Here is a 17,640-nt window from a genome sequence, read left to right on the forward strand (position 1 = left end):
AAAAAAAAAAAAAAAAAAAAAAAAACTGATCCAAAATTGCATTCTGTATAGTTATTTATCCTGAATCAAGGAAATCTGCATTTGACTCTCAAAATAGTATTTTTCTCACACTGTTACCCACAGATAGAATCCCAAAGCTACAGAAATACTCCTGCTTTGAAATGTGCTTCTGTTCTTTATTTAGATTTTAATATGTTCAGATTTAACTTTTAGGTCAAAAGAGCATTTTAAAAAAATGTGTTTGAGTGTTCAGGGACCTAGAAGATGCTGAATCCTTCAAACTTTTAAGATTCCCGGCCGGGTGCGGTGGCTCAAGCCTGTAATCCCAGCACTTTGGGAGGCCGAGACGGGCGGATCACAAAGTCAGGAGATCAAGACCATCCTGGCTAACACGGTGAAACCCTGTCTCTACTAAAACTACAAAAAACTAGCCGGGCGAGGTGGCAGGCTCCTGTAGTCCCAGCTACTCGGGAGGCTGAGGCAGGAGAATGGCGTGAGCCCGGGAAGCGGAGCTTGCAGTGAGCTGAGATCCGGCCACTGCACTCCAGCCTGGGCGACAGAGCGAGACTCCGTCTCCAAAAAGAAAAAAAAAAAAAGATTCCCATCCACCTACCTGGTTGGTCTCCATGCCTCAAGATTCAGAGTAAATCTCATGGAACGATCCCTTCCATGATTTGCTTAGTTGTTTTCTCAAGAGGCCTCAAAAAATGTTAAAAATTTCTTTTATTGTGAAAAGATTAGGGCTACATGAAATTACACTTCACGCTACAGAGTGTTACCAAAAATCAGGCATGGAGTATGGGAAGGGCAGGAAGGATGGCTGACTATGAGCTGATCAGCTGTTACTCTATAGGGCAAATATTTGGAAGCTGGACAGAGTGAAGTCAGATCTCAACTTGATCATTCATTAGCTGTGCTCATGGACCACATAGCTCAGCCCAAGTTTTTCCTTTGCAAAATGAGGACATAAGAGGATCATTGTTATGTCTAATTAAAAACTAATGTTTTCTGTTAGCTAAAAGTATAACCTAGACCTTAGTCTCTTAATTATGATCAACAGTGAGCTCCGTTTCATTAAAACCAATGTATTTTCAGTCTTCAACCTATTACAGTCTTCTAAAGCAGCTGATACTATTAACCACATCCACCTTTTGAACTGCCCAGTTTCTTCGACCTTCAGGAAAACCCATTCTCCTTGATTTTATTCCCATTTATCTAAGTAGTTCCTTCTCGGTGTATTTTGCCCGTGTCTCAACCCATAACTAAGTGTTTAATATTGGAATATTTGAGCTCCCTGTCCTCAGCTCTCTTACCATATCTCTCTTCCAAAATAATTTCATGTCTTAGCAGAGCCTCAATTAACATCCATCGAGTAATGGTTCCTAAACTTTATCTCCAGCCCATTCCACCCTTCTAAGTCCAAACCATTATTTCAAATTGTTTACTAGATATCTCCGTGTGGACATTTCTTTGGCACTTTAAACTTGGTATTTCCAAAAAAGAAACTCATGATCCTTCCCCACTAACATGTCCTTCATACAATGGCAGCATCCCCACAAATGCTGAAGCCAGGGGTCTAGGAATTACTTGACTCCTTCCCTTCCCTCATTACCCACACTCAAACACTAAACTTGTCATTCTTCACCTTAAATAACTTTTAAAATTGCCCACTGCTATTCATCCCTACTTACCTCTCGCTGGTCCCTAACACCATCAACACTTACATGACTGAGGTAATAGCCACCTAATTTCCCCAAATCCCCCCTGTTCTGCCTCTCCAATGCACTCTCTGCATTGCAAGCAGGGAAAGTTTTTGCAAATGCAACTGCCACACATCCATTTGAAACCATCCAGTGGATCCTCACTGTGCTTCTATCAAGTTACATCTCCATTCTCTTAACAGGGCCTACAGAATCCTATGTGACTTGTCTCTTACCTGCCTCTTCAGCTTCATCACTTTCCCATATTTTTCCTACCCCTGCTATGATAGATGTATCTCAGTTCCTCGGTTATACCATCTTCCTCCAGGACTTGAGTCACTTCATTTCCCCTCATTTCTTTTCTTTTTTTTTTTTTTTTTTTTTTTGAGACGGAGTCTCACTCTGTCTCCCAGGCTGGAGTGCAATGGCGCAATCTCGGATCACTGCAACCTCCACTCTCGGGTTCATGCCATTCTCCTGCCTCAGTCTCCCAAGTAGCTAGGAATACAGGTGCCCACCACCATGCCTGGCTAATTTTTTTGTATTTTTTTAGTAGAGATGGGGTTTCACCATGTTAGCCAGGATGGTCTCAATCTCCTGACCTTATGATCCACCCACCTCGGCCTCCCAAAGTGTTGGGATTACAGGCGTGAGCCACTGTGCCCCACATCTCTTTCTTTCTTAAAAAGAACCATTGTTTTCAGACTACGTTGAATCTTGTTATTATCAGATTATAAAGCATTCTAAGGTTCTGTCCTTATAATTACTTTTAAAATTTAGTATCTATCTTCTCTGGAAAATGTAGCTCTATGAAGGGGTTGGAGTGGGAAGGGTAAATATGTTTTTATTTTTCTCACTCTATCCCAGTGATTAGCACCATGCACTAAATGTTTGTGGACTGGCTTCCTACTTAATTGGTCATAAAATGCTTTTGTTGAACATTTTCAGTATATGTATCATGATCCTTAATAAAAGTTTGTGCCAATTGTTCCTTTAATCCCACTTCTAGCTCTCAAGCCAAAATCAATAACCCCAAATTAAAGGAAAAGGCTTATATACAAAGAGAATAACAGCATCTATAATACAACCATCAAAGTCTTCTAAATATTCCATAATAGAGAAATGGGTAAGTAAAGCATGGTACTAAAACATAACTAGTAGCCATTAAAAAATGATCCTAATATTGTGAAAGAAAACAGAAAAACATGAAGGAAAAAAATATATAGGTATATATAGAGAGCTCCAATATAAGAAACAATAAAACATCAGAAAAATATATGCATTTAAAATAAAAGAATAAACCAAAATGTTAACAGTTATCCGCATTGATTAAAGTGGTGGTCCTCCAGGGAAGTTTTCTTCTGTTTTGCTTCTATTTTCCTAAAATCTCCAAATTGTCTCTAAATATTCTCTATAACAGTTGTAAGTAATAAATTATTACATTGATTTCTTCAGTTCCTCTTAAACCACAGTGATCACCAACCATCAACTATGGTTGATAACACAAAAATCTGATCTTGGCAGAGATTTAACGAAGGAAAAACAGAGAGGCTTTTTCCTCAGGTTAGATATATATTATGCTATTTGTTAGTTCTCCTAAACACAGATGCTGAAATTGGAAAGTGATTGATATAGCCCATCAAACTTTCATAGCCCTCAAGGGGCTAACAGTAGTCCCAAAAAAGGGAATTTTGAAAGTTACTGCAGTTTTTATCTACCAAACATTCAAAACACAAAATAGTAAACTAATAAAGAATCCATTTACCATTTGTAATAAAGGCGTCATGTCCTTAGCCCAATGGGAAGTGACGACTCTAGCACAAGCTCTTTGAGAAAGAGGCAGATGGAGTAGAAAAACCACAGTGAGACAATGCAGTTTACACAAATCTTCCATCTCCTGCAGGGTTAAACATTTACTGTTCACCTGAATAAAATAAAGAAGGTAAGCCAGAGAACAGCAGGATGTGATACTGCATAATAAGCATGTAGGACCACAGAAGCTGGCAGCCACCTTTGCTGTGCAGGAATCATGAATTATTCCTTTTTTTTTTTTTTTGAGACAGAGTTTTGCTTTTTCACCCAGGCTGGAGTGAAGTGGCACAATCTCAGCTCACGGCAACCTCCGACCCCACGTTCAAGTGATTCTCCTGCCTCAGCCTCCCAAGTAGCTGGGATTATAGGTACCTGCCACCATGCCCAGCTAACTTTTGTATTTTTAGTAGAGGCGGGGTTTCACCATGGCCAGGCTGGTCTTGAACTCCTGACCTCAGGTAACCCACCCGCCTCGGCCTCCTAAAGTGCTAGAATCACTGGTGTGAGCCACTGTGCCCAGCTGAATCATTACATTTTTCATTCTACATTTTTTAAGACTTTCCTTTTCTTTATAACATAAACTCTACTGCATTTATACAGATGTGAGGTAAGTGGAACGGGAAGCTGCCGGCTGAATAGCAGTTAAAATAAAACATTTTCAGGATTTTAGTTAAGCCAAACTCTACATGAGCTGATAGAGCAACTAATGAAGTCGTAATTTCACAGGACTCTACCTTGATGGAGCCACACATTAAATGCTCTATTCCATCCAAGGCATCATATTTTAAATGTAATATTGAAAATGACCAGGGCGAGGACACCAGGATGGTAATATATCTAAAAAATCTGCCCTGCGACAACACGGGTAAAGAAGTGGACACATCTGACATCATGGGACAAGAACGTCATAGCTATCTTCAAACATTTGCAGGGCTGTCAACAAAGCAAGTGTAAGATTTCATCAGGGCACCTCCAGAAGGCCAAATAGAGTATAATCATTAGAAATTCCAGAGAGGCAGATTTGACTTAGTATCCTTTTTGTGAGAGTGATTTAAAATACTATGTCTAGTTGTGAAAAAAATGTTTCACTAAAAATATATTCAGTCTGATAATTGGAAAAACAATTATAAGGATGCTAAGTAAAAGATGAGCCCTGAACATTTCTGAAATGTTCAGAAACTTCATTTCTCTTTAATATAAATCTTTAGCCAAGAATCCCCCAGTAGGTAGATTGTATACAGAATAGTATGTATACACATGTGTCTGAGTGTGTGTGTGTGTATGTGTAAACATGCACATCCATAAGCACATATACGTAGAGACAACTGTATATTGGCGAAAGGAATCCAGACTGACCAAGAGATTCTGAATGGACCCTATTGGCCATAAAATAAGGTTAAAAACTTTAGTATCTCTCCAGCTAGGATGATGCCAAGACGCTACAGTAGGAATGTTCTTTTAAAAGACAGTTTGGGGCCGGGCGCGGTGGCTCACGCCTGTAATCCCAGCACTTTGGGAGGTCGAGGCGGGTGGATCACGAGGTCAGGAGATCAAGACCATCCTGGCTAACACGGTGAAACCCCGTCTCTACTAAAATACAAAAAATTAGCTGGGCGTGGTGGCGGGCGCCTATAGTCCCAGCTACTCAGGAGACTGAGGCAGGAGAATGGCGTGAACCCGGGAGGCGGAGCTTGCAATGAGCCGAGATCTGGCCACTGCGCTCCAGCCTGGGCGACAGAGGGAGACTCCATCTCAAAAAAAAAAAAACAAAAAAACAAACAAACAAACAAAAAAGGCAGTTTGGCAGTTTGGTATTGTGGAACTTGCACAAGATGGACCTGAGTTCAATCCACATTGCTATTTAGTACCTTTGTTTTGAAAAACGTTACCTGGACTATTTGAATCTCAGTGTTCTCATAGGTGAAATGGGAATACTAATGCCTTTCTCACAATGCTGTTGTGAGGATTTAATGGCACAATGCATACAAAAAGCCCAAAACATAGTAGCATATTAGGCCTCCGCCAAGTGCTAATATCCTGTCTTGTTTCGTTTTCTTTTGGATGATTTAGACTAAATATACACTAAGTGAAACATCCACATAGTAAAACATTAAATCATTTAACAGCACAATAAGTGTTTCCTGATAGACACAAGTTTCAGTTTTATTTTTTGAAGTTTATATAAATAAGAGAAAAACATGAAGTACCAAATAGAGGAAATGAAAGATACAAATCAACAAAATTTCAAAAGTGGAGAGAAATAGTATTTCTCAGTAAAGTTATAACAACCACACCTGTTGGATCTCAGTTTCCTGACCAGCGGAGGGCGCTCTGTTTCCTAAAAAGCGATGGTACATTCTCAAAGATAATGAGCATGAAGTAACACAGAAGACACGCCGAATGTCAGATCCTTCTGGCCAGACTTGTGTAAGCATAGATACAGTCTCGTGTGCCTGCCAAAGAAAAAAACCTGTGACGTGTCATGCTATTTAGAAAAATAGTTTTATTTGTAAGTGATCTTACTAGTGGGTACGACTTGGCTTAATACATGTGTGACAAAATAATCTGTAAAACAAACCCCCATGACCCAAGTTTATCTCCATAAAAATCCTATACAGGTACCCCTGAACTTAAAGTCAAATTAAAAAAAAAAGAAATGATACAATTTTTCTGAGATGAAAGGAAACCTGTGTACATAGAATAAAAGAGCTCACTGTATAATGAGAGAAACAATGAAATTAGATCCTCATACCATATACAAAAAGCATCTCAAAATGGATTAAAGACTTAAATATAAGACTTGAAAGCGTAAAACTACTAGAAGAAAACATACGAGGAAAGATCCACAACATTGATCTGGGCAATGATATTTTGGATACAGCCGGCCACAAAAGCACAGGCAACAAAAGCAAAACTAGCCAAATGGGATGGCATCAAAGTAAACATCTTCTGCACAACAAATGACACAGAGGCAGTCCACAGATTTTGCAAACCATACATTTATTTATTTATTTATTTATTTATTTATTTATTTATTTATTCATTCATTTATAGACGGGGTCTCACTCTATCACCCAGACTGGAGTGTAGTGGCCCGATCTCAGCTCACTGCAATCTCTGCCTCCCAGGCTCAAGCGATTCTCCTGCCTCAGCCTCCCAAGTAGCTAGGATTACAGGCACATGCCACTACTGCCCAGCTAATGTTTGTATTTTTAGTATAGATAGGGTTTCACCATGTCAGCCCGGCTGGTCTCAAACTCCTCACCTCAAATGATCCACCCACCTAGGCCTCCCAAAGTGCTGGGATTACAGGTATGAGCCACTGCATCTGGCCAAACCATACATTTAATGAGGAGTTAAGATCTAAAGTATAGAAACAACTCAAACTCAATAGTAAGAAAACAAATAATCGAATTTAAAAATAGACAAAGGACCTGGACAGACATTACTAAAAACACATAAACAAACAAAAAACCAAACGGCCAATAGGTACATAAAAGATACGCTCAGCGCTACTAATGATTCCAATTATTAGGCAAGTGCAAATTAAAACTACAATGAGATATCACCTCACATCTGTCAGAAGGGCTTTAATCAAAAAGATGAGAGATAACAAGTGTCAGAGAGGAAGCAGAGAAGAGAGAACTCTAATACATTGCTGGTAGGAATGTAAATCAGTATAGCCATTATGGAAAACTATATGAAACTTCCTCAAATAACTAAAATTAGAACTACCATATGACCCAGTAATCCCATGTCTGGGTACGTATCCAAAGGAACTGAAATTAGTATGGTTAAAGCAAACTAAATATGGCTTGAGAAGGACTTCATATTTCATATTTGAATCCTTGTGGATGAATTGCAACGTAACTTAATAGGTAGACAAGATAAAGAACCCAGTTTACGAGCATGTTCCTGTAACAATCACTGTCTTGGCCAATCCAAGCAGCTATACTTCAACCACTCATACAGTGCTGAGCATTCAAATTGTGTTCAAATAAGGCAAATGCAGAGTTGTAACCAACCCAGTTGTTCTGTACCTCACTTCCAATTCCTGTATGTCACTTTATATTTTTTGTCTATAAGTTTGTTCTGATCACGAGGCACCCTGGAGTCTCTCTGAATCAGCTGTGATTCTGGGGGCTGCCTGATATGTGAATCGTTCATTGCTCAATTAAACTCCTTTAAATTTAATTCAGCTGAAGTTTTTCTTGTAACAGTATGTTGAAGGGATATCTGCACTCCCATGTTCAATGACACATTGTTCACAAAATCAAGACGTGGATTAACCTAAGTGTTTATCAACAGATGAAGGGACAGTGAAAATGAAGTATATATACACAATGGAATACTATTGAACATTTAAAATGGGGAGAAATCCTGTCATTTTCAACAACATGAATGAAACAACATGAATTATGCTAGGTGAAATAAGCCAAGACAAAGAGCCAAATACCAAATGATCTCACTTACATGTAGAATCTAACAAAGTTGAACTCATAGAAATTGAGAAGAGAAACTCTTCTCTTCAGGGGGTGAGGGGAGAAATGGAGACTTGCTGATCCAAGGGTACAAACTTTCAGATAAAAAAGAGGAATGGGATTTGAGATCTATTATACAGCAGGATGACTACAACCAATAATAATGTCATATATCTCAAAATAAGTGCATAAATTTCAAATGTCTTACAATGAAAAATGATAGGTAAGCAAGGTGATGGATATGTTAATTAGCTCCATGTAATCATGTCATATTGTATACATATATCAAAACAAAACATCGTACTTCATAAATATATAGTTACGATGTGTCAATCAAAAAAATTTTTTTAATTTAAAATTTTTAAAAAGAATGGAGACTATTTGAAAGATAGGAACTACCTAAGGGGACAATTTTCTGAAAGCAGCTTTGGGAAAGAAAAAGAAGCTTTAAAAAAAGGAAGAAGTATCCTTCGGCAACTAAGTGGCGAAAGGGTAAAAGAAGACAAAGAAGAATTTGAGGGCTCTGCAAGTCAGAAGAAAAGCAGATAGTCTGAAGATTCAAAACCACTCACCCACTACCAAAACAAATAAATGAACAAACTAACAAAAACCCCACTAACATGCCTGGACTCTGACAAGCTAGCAGAAAAAGATAACATTAAATTAAATTATATTAAATTAAATTAATTGGATTAGATTAAATTGAATTAAAGTATCTTGTAACAAACCTCAATATCATTAAAATGAAAGGAAAGTACATAGAGAGCTATTGCAAAAAATAATAGCAGGAAAAAAAATTCACACAAAGTGTGTGAAAAATCTCATCATTACCTCAGAAAGTAGTAATAAAAACAGCAACCATAAAGCAAAAGAAATCTCTAAGTCTACATTCTAAATATGGATATACACAAACAAGCATTCGATAATACAAAAAATGATCTTTTTTTTCTTTTTGAGACAGAATCTCACTCTGTTGCCAGGCTGCAGTGCATTGGCTTGATCTGGCCCACTGGAACCTCCACCTCCTGGGTTTGGCGATCTCAGCTCACTGCAACCTCCACCTCCCACTTTCAAGCAATTCTCCTGCCTCAGCCTCCCGAGTAGCTGGGACTACAGGTGTGCACCACCATGCCCAGCTAATTCTTGTATTTTTAGTAGAGATGGGGTTTCACCATGTTGGCGAGAATGGTCTTGATCTCTTGACCTTGTGATCCACCTGCCTTGGCCTCCCAAAGTGCTGGGATTACAGGCGTGAGCCACTGCACCCAGCCAAAAAATGATCTTTATTCAGCAACTGATAAACAAAAACAGAGTTGGAAAGAAAGAAAGAGACAATAAATAATTAATTCAGCAAAATAATCTTAGAAAAATGCAGATATCCAGAAATAAAGAATAAGTTACAAGATGCCCAAAGGAGAATAATCTCAATAAAATTTAATGAAGAAAGGTAGGAAAACAACCAAATGACATAAAATAAAAACCAAAAAAGGTCAGAAAAATAATAGTGGAAATGAAAGACAGAAAATATTTTATAATGGCACATCTTATCAACAACAAAACTGGGCCAGGCACATTGGTTATAATCCCAGCACTTTGGGAGGCTGGAGCCAGGAGTCCGAGACCAGCCTGGGCAACATGACAAAAACTCACTTCTAACAAAAATTAGACAGGTGTGGTGGCGCAGGCCTGTAGTTCCAGCTACTCAGGAGGCTGAGGTGGAAGAATCGCTTGAATCAGGGAGGCAGGGAGGTTGCTAAGATCACGTCACTGCACTCGAGCTTGGGCAACAGAGCAAGACTCTGTCTCAATGAAAAATAATAAATAATAACATGATTAGTAATAATGATAATTTAATAATAAAATTAATATTTTAAAAATAATAATCCAAGAAAACCCACTATACACAATAAATGAGTGCTAGAGTCTACTGAGAAAAACTAAAACCTCAGAAACCACATAGTGAAAGGTAAAATAAGGAAACAGAGAATTGAGATTATTCTTTTTATAAAAATGGTACAGCCCAAAGGTAATTACCATAACAAAACATGTAAAACAGACCAAAGTTTAAAATTGTTTAAATGAAATAACAAAGAATACATATCTCATAATTAAAGAAACTTAACACACACTCTGGAATACAAATCCCTATAACATATTATAGAATCAAGACCAAACGTATCAGTCATATCAGTAAATGTGAGACTTACCTATAAAAGAAAAAAATAATTTCAGCTTGGACCGCATTCCATATACAAGACACACAACTAAAACAAAGTGATTCAGAAAGACTAAAAATACAGGAATGGACATAATTCTACCAGGTAAATGGAAACAAACAGACAGCAGAGGTTAGTCTCTTTATATTGGGCTAAGTAGAATTCAAACTCAAAAGCATTACATGTGAAAAAGAAAAGCAGCCTTTTATTCTAAAAGCCATAATCTATAATGAAAATATATCCCTTATGAAAAATTATCCAACATATAGCATGGCAACCAACTTTGTGACACAAAAATGACAAAAGATAAACTCTATAGAGAAACTCACCTATAATAACAAATTTTAATACACAAGAGAGACAGTTGGACAAAAAAAAAAATAAGTTAAGGGATAAAAGACTTAAACCACAATAATGAACAGAGTAAATCTTATGAATCAAACTACATTGTGGTGACAGGGAATCTTCATTTGTCTTAAATGTCCCCAGCACATCCATAAAAATTAATTATATGTTAACATCTTCATAATACAATAAAGGTAATGGGAAAATAAAGAAATTTTAAAAATTATAAATGTAGCCGGGTGTGGTGGCTCATGCCTGTAATCCCAGCACTTTGGGAGGCCAAGGCGGGCACATCACGAGATCAAGAGATAAAGACCATCCTGGCCAACTTGGTGAAATCCCGTCTCTACTAAAAATACAAAAATTAGCTGGGCGTGGTGACACAAGCCTGTAGTCTCAGCTACTCGGGAGGCTGAGGCAGGAGAATCACTTGAACCTAGGAGGCGGAGGCTGCAGTGAACCAAGATTGTGGCACTGCACTCTGGCCTGGTGACAGAGCGAGACTGTCTCAAAAAAAAAAAAAAAAAAAAAAAAAAAAAAAAAAAAAGAAAGAAAAAAAAATCACAAACATGCTTTAATCTGGAACATAAAAACATTTCTATTCAGTCAAACTTGGGTAAAAGGAAATACAAAATGGAATTACATATTTTATTTTAATGACAAAAACAATTTACAGCATAATCTATGGGATATATTTAAAGCAGTGATTCAGAGGAAAGTTTATTTCACTAAATATGTTTAACAATAAAAGTAAATGAATTTTTTAAATGAGTAAGTTCCCAGCCCCCCAAAAAATCTAAAAGAAACAACAACATAAAACCAAAACAGTAAAAGATGAAAGAAAGCACATCATAAACTAAAAAAATCAATAGATCTCATTAATAAATCAAAATTCTTGGTTTTAAATAACTTAAAAACAGACAAACCACTAGCTAACTTGATCATAAAAAAAAAGAACTCACAAATACACAAAACAAAAATTAAAAGGGAAAGTAATTATTGAAACAGAAGATAAATTAAATCACAAAAGCCTACTTCACAAAGTTCAATGCAAATAGACTTGAAAACTTAAGTGAAATCAATAATTTTCACAGAAGAATAAATTACTAAATGTGACCCCATTAGAGTTAACAAGCCCAAAGAAGTCAATTGCCATGGAAGAAATACAGAAAATTAATAAACTACCTCACAAAAAAGCACCAGGACCATATAGCTTCACAGACGATTTCTATCAAATCTTCAAAGACTAGATAATCCCAATGATCTATACATTATTTCACAATATTGAAAAAGAAGAGAAGACATTCTAATCTTTTTTATGAAGAACATATCACACTGACATCTAACCAGATAAAGGCAATTCAAAGAAACAAAATTATAGAAATATCATTCATGCATACTGATGCAAAAATTCTAAACAAAATACTAGTAAACAGAATCCAACACCATATTAAGAAGCAATACACCATGACTAAGTTGGATTTATTCCAGTAATACAGAGAGGCTTCAATACTGGGAAAATCATTAATACCCTATATAATACTAATAAAACTGAGGAGGAAAAATCATATAATTATATCCATACTTTTAATAAACATTCATGCATTTATGATAAAAACACTCAAGAAAATAGAAGCTATGGCTGGGTGCGGTGGCTCACGCACTTTGGGAGGCCGAGGTGGGCAGATCATGAGGTCATTAGTTCAAGACCAGTCTGGCCAACAAGGTGAAACCCCATCTCTACTGAAAATACAAAAACAGGCCGGGCATAGTGGCGGGCACCTGTAGTCCCAGCTATGTGGGAGGCTGAGGCAGGAGAATTGCTTGAACCTGGGAGGTGGATGTTGCAATGAGCTGAGATCACGCCACTGTGCTCTAGCCTGGAGGACAAAGCGAGACTCCGTCTCAAAAATATATATATATACACACACACACACATACACACACACACACATATATATATATAGGCTACGATCTATGTGTTTAACACCAGAATATGTGGGTGTGTGTGTGTGTGTGTGTGTGGTGGTGGTGGTGGTGGTAATGTTTCCTATACCTTTCACACACCTTTCAAAATGAACATAATTAAAAACAACCAGGAAATAGGTGGGAGGAACCCAAGATGAAATACAAACACTAACCAATGAATGTAACTGTATTAAATAAGAAAGGATAACATAACCACACCAAAGGAGGTAGATGAAAAAGTCACTAACCTGAATCACTTTGGAAACAGTGTTATTAACATATTCTATGGCTACAGTTAAAAGAGAACTGCACATAAATATTATAGTATCATTGACTTTTTCTCACAGGGTATGGTTAGCAGTTACAAAATTACTATACAGAGGGAAATAATAGACATGGGGGCTCCAAAAAGAGTTGGATCAGAGGGGAGTGATGGTTGAAGAGTTACCTGCTGAGTACAACACTGGGTGATGGGTACACTAGAAAACCACATTTCAACATTATGCAAGATATTCATGTAACAAACCTGCACATGTATTCCCTGAATCTATAAAAATCAAAATCAATGAAATAGAATAACTTCATGTGTGTATTAGAACTGAACAAATAAGTGAATATATTGTAGATAACAAAAGCTGGATTTCTCCTGATTGAAGAGAGAAATTAAAAATAAAGAAAGAGGAAGGGTAAAAGAAACCATTACGGATTTGAATCCTAGTTCCATTTGCTGAAAAGCCCTAGTAGCAATGACACCCCAGTAGCAATTCACCAACAAAGTTTTCAGATCTGAACTTCTAAATGCCTCCTTCCTTGGCAAAGTAGTTAATTTCAGGGGTGTGGCAGGGAAAATACAAGATGAGACCGGACCATCTTGTGATTTCAGAAAGTCAGAAAGTACAGAAAGATGAAAGCTTGTAAAAGAACACAGGCGCCAACCTAAAGGTGCTTCTAATGTTCAAACCCAGAACATGTTGAGCTCCAAAACAATTATAATGTTGGATTCTAACCTGTAATGTAAAATAAATATATTTATCCATGCTGACATAAACAAATAAATGGCAGCATTAGGACAGCTGTCCCTTACAGTGAATTCCAAGGAAAGAGTGAAATAAAAAATCACCATTCGGCAAAATCATCAATAATCATTGTTGCAGACAAGATCTGCTATGGACATTAAAGTGAATCAACTAAAGTTTGAGAAGAAACAGGGTCTGCAGAGTCACAAAGCATGTCCTTATTAACTACAAAGGGAAGATAGTAACCTCACAGTAGAGAAAACTGTCAGGCACCAACTTAACCAATGCTCAGACATACTCTTAGGATGCACTGAAGACCCAAGATTAATTCAGTGACATTCTGACCGAAGATGTATAACCTCATTCTAATCAGGAGAAAACATCAAAGAAGTCCAAACTGAAGGACATTCAGAAAATAACTGATTGGTATTCTTCAAAACCTTCAAGGTCATGTAAAGACAAGAAAATACTGATCAACTATTACAGACTGGAGGACACTCAAAAGTGTGACTGACAACTGAATGGATGTGGTATCTTGGACTGATTCTGAAATAGCAAAAGGATGTCAGTGGAAAAGTCAGTGGAATTGGAATAAGGTCTAAAATTTAGTTAACAGGATCAACACAATGTTAATTTCCTGGTTTCCATAAATGTCCCATGGTTATTTAAGATGTTAACATTAGGAGAAGCTGGATGAGAAGTATATGAGAACTCTGTATGATTTTGCAACCTTTCTATAACTAAAACTTAGTTCAAACACAAAGCTTTTAAAACATTTTGTTACCTCTTCCATAATATTATTCCATTTTAAACTTCCAAAAAGAGGTGCTAATGCTGAAAGTTTAAATCTTTTCAACTGGTGAAGCAGGGTTATGTAAGCATCTTTAATGTTCTGTTTATTCTGTGAAATAAAGAAAATCAGAAAATTGTTATAAATAAAATATGTAGTTATTTTCCAACTATAGAAAATTACATGTTTTAGATATAATTATGTTACAATATATTTCTAAGGAAAAAATATGCCAATGTAATTGTAAGTTTAAACCCCATTGAACATCACTATTGTATCTCTGAAAGTTAATTTTTGCCTAGGAATATAGTATATTTTGTTTTTTAACAGCTTCATAAAAGTATAATTAACATAACATAAAATTCATTCATTTTGTTACAATTCAACAGCTGTTAGTAAATTTATCAACTTTGGAACCAATATCACAATCTAATTTTAGAACACTTCCAGCACCCTCCAAAACACCCCCATTTAATGCCATATATTTTAACAAATTTCAAACATACACATGAATAAAAGACAGTATAACCCCCTTTCAGGTACCTATCACCCAGCAGCAGCCATTTTCAATACACATTGTATTTTTAATCATATTTCAAATAATCCTCAAATTGACTAATAACATAACTTCTTTAAGGTGAATAGTCAACAAATTAGAAATAGATTACTTTAACAAACATTAAATTCTTCATTAAAAAAATTATTCAGCCAGGCGCAGTGGCTCATGCCTATAATCGCAGCACTTTGGGAGGCCGAGGCGGGCGGATCACGAGGTCAGGAGATTGAGACCATCCTGGCTAACACAGTGAAACCCCCGTCTCTACTAAAAATGTGAAATATTAGCCGGGCGTGGTGGCGGGGGCCTGTAGTCCCAGCTACTCAGGAGGCTGAGGCAGGAGAATGGCATGAACCCGGGAGGCAGAGCTTACAGTGAACTGAGATCACACCACTGCACTCCAGCCTGAGTGGACAGAGCGAGACTCTGTCTCAAAAAAAAAAAAAAAAAAAAAAAAAATTATTCTTAAGGAAAGATTAGACAGGATATGTGTAGGTACTCTTAAAACTCAGATTTAGAAATTGCTCTAACAGAGTAAAATGAGATAATTAATAACAGTAATTCCTCCCAATATAAAAATGAATCCCAGGGCTATTCCTGCTCAGAGTAGGCAACCAGAGTTGAAAATAGTTTAATAATAGTCATGAGCCACATAACAACATTTCCTTCAGCCACAGACCACTTATATGTTGGTGATCCCATAAGATTATAATGGAGCTGAAAAATTTCTACTGCCTAGTGACATCATAGCCATCATAACGCCACAGAGCAATGCACTACTCAAGTGTTCGTGAGGCTGGTATAAACACACTTAGTGTGCTGCCAGGCATATAAAAGTACAGCATAGGCTGGGTGTGGTGGCTCACGTCTGTAATCTCAGTACTTTGGGAGGCCAAGGCGGGCAGATCATGAGGTCAGGAATTCAAGACCAGCCTGGCCAACATAGTGAAACCCCGTCTCTACTAAAAATACAAATATTGGCCCAGCATGGTGGTGCGTGCCTGTAGTCTCAGCTACTTGGGAGGCTGAGGCAGGAGAATGGCTTGAACTCAGGAGGCAGAGGTTGTGGTGAGCCGAGACCGTGCCACAGCACTCCAGCCTCCATGACAGAGCAAGGCTCTGTCTCCAAAAAAAAAATAACAAAAAAAGGACAGCATATACAATTATGTACAGTATATAATACTTGATAATAACAAAAATGACTGCTACTGATTTATGATTTACTATACTAATTTTTTATTATTATTTTAGAGTATACTCTTTTCACTTATATTTCAAAAACAGCTGCCAAACAGCCTCAGGAGGCCCTTAAGGAGGTATTCCAGAAGAAGGCATTGTTATCATAGAAGATGACAGCTCCACGTGTGTTATTGTCCCTGAAGACTTTCCAGTGAGACAAGATCTGGAGGTAGAAGACAGTTGATGTTGACGATCTTGACCCTGTGTAGGCCTAGGCTAATGTGTGTGTTTGCATCTTTTTTTCTTTTAAGAAAAAAGCTTAAAAAGTAAAAAGTATATATTTTAATAGGAAAAAAGCTGATAGAATAATGATATAAAGAAAGTAAGTCCAGGCACAGTGGTTCACACTTGTAATCTCAGCATTTTGGGAGGCTGACGTAGACGGATTGGTTGAGCCCCAGAGCTTGAAACCAGCCTGGGCAACATGGCAAAACCTTGTCTCTACAAAAAATACAAAAATTAGCTAGGCATGGTGGTGTGCACCTGTAATCCCAGCTACTCAACAGGCTGAAGCAGCAGGATCACTTGAGCCTGAGATGTGGAAGCTGCAGTGAGCTGTGATCACATCACTGCACTCCAGCCTGAGTGACAGAGTAGAGACTCTGTCTCAAGAAAAATAAAGAAGGAAAATATTTTTGTACAGTTGTATAATGTGTTTGTACAGCTGCCAAAAAATTTTTAAAAATTAAAATTCACAAAATAAAAAATCACAGTAAGCTAATGTTAATATATTACATTAAAAAGTATTTTTAAAATAAATTTAATGTAGCCAAAGTGAATACTGTATATATTAATAAAATCTACAGTGGTGTACAGTAATGTCCTAAGCCTACACATTCACTCACCACTCACTCACTGACTCACCCAGGGCAACTTCTGGTCCTGCAGGCTCCATTCATGGTAAGTACCCTATTCAAGTGTATCATTTTTAATCTTTTATACCATTTTTGAATGTACCTTTTCTATGTTTAGATATGCTTAGATACACAAATAATTATCATTGTGTTACAATTACCTAGAATATTCAATACAGTAACATTCTGTAAAAGTTTAGCCTAGGAAGAGTGGGCTATATCAGATAACCTAAGGTGTCATAGGCTATACCATCGAGGTTTGTGTCTGTACACTAATGATGTTTACACACAGTGAAATCATCTAATGATGTATTTCTTGGAATGTATCCATGTGATGCATGACTGTACTAACTAAAGCAATACAAACTATCTTATTTTATGGCAACCATGTGAATGTTTCCAAATACATGAGGAGTATGACACAATTCTCAAACAGTGACAAATGTTAATTGTCTGAAAAATGATTTGGATGAATTAAAGAATGGCCTTCGTATTCACAATTCACCATCAGTAGTGAAAAATAAGCAGAAACTGGATGTATTTATAACCTTATAAATAAATTTAGTAATTTATAACTGTATTATTTAATGTACCAATTTTATTAATGTACTATATGTTACTGTATTATTTTAATAATTTATTATGTAAATAAATTTATTATAA

General features: G+C 36.9%; 1 protein-coding gene across 1 annotated transcript in view; it reads right to left on the reverse strand.

Moving 5' to 3' along the window:
• Positions 1 to 17,640, reverse strand: part of DDX60 (DExD/H-box helicase 60) — a 107,034-nt gene that overhangs the window by 75,919 nt on the left and 13,475 nt on the right. The window contains exons 6-8 of the mRNA XM_017887891.1: positions 14,323 to 14,439; positions 5,807 to 5,965; positions 3,466 to 3,624 (exon numbers count right to left, since the gene is read on the reverse strand). Coding sequence (XP_017743380.1) covers positions 3,466 to 3,624; positions 5,807 to 5,965; positions 14,323 to 14,439 — 435 coding nt within the window. The remainder of the gene's footprint in view (positions 1 to 3,465; positions 3,625 to 5,806; positions 5,966 to 14,322; positions 14,440 to 17,640) is intronic.

Source organism: Rhinopithecus bieti, unplaced genomic scaffold (genome assembly GCF_001698545.2).
Source record: "Rhinopithecus bieti isolate Rb0 unplaced genomic scaffold, ASM169854v2 scaffold_16999, whole genome shotgun sequence".
Lineage (NCBI taxonomy): Eukaryota > Metazoa > Chordata > Mammalia > Primates > Cercopithecidae > Rhinopithecus > Rhinopithecus bieti.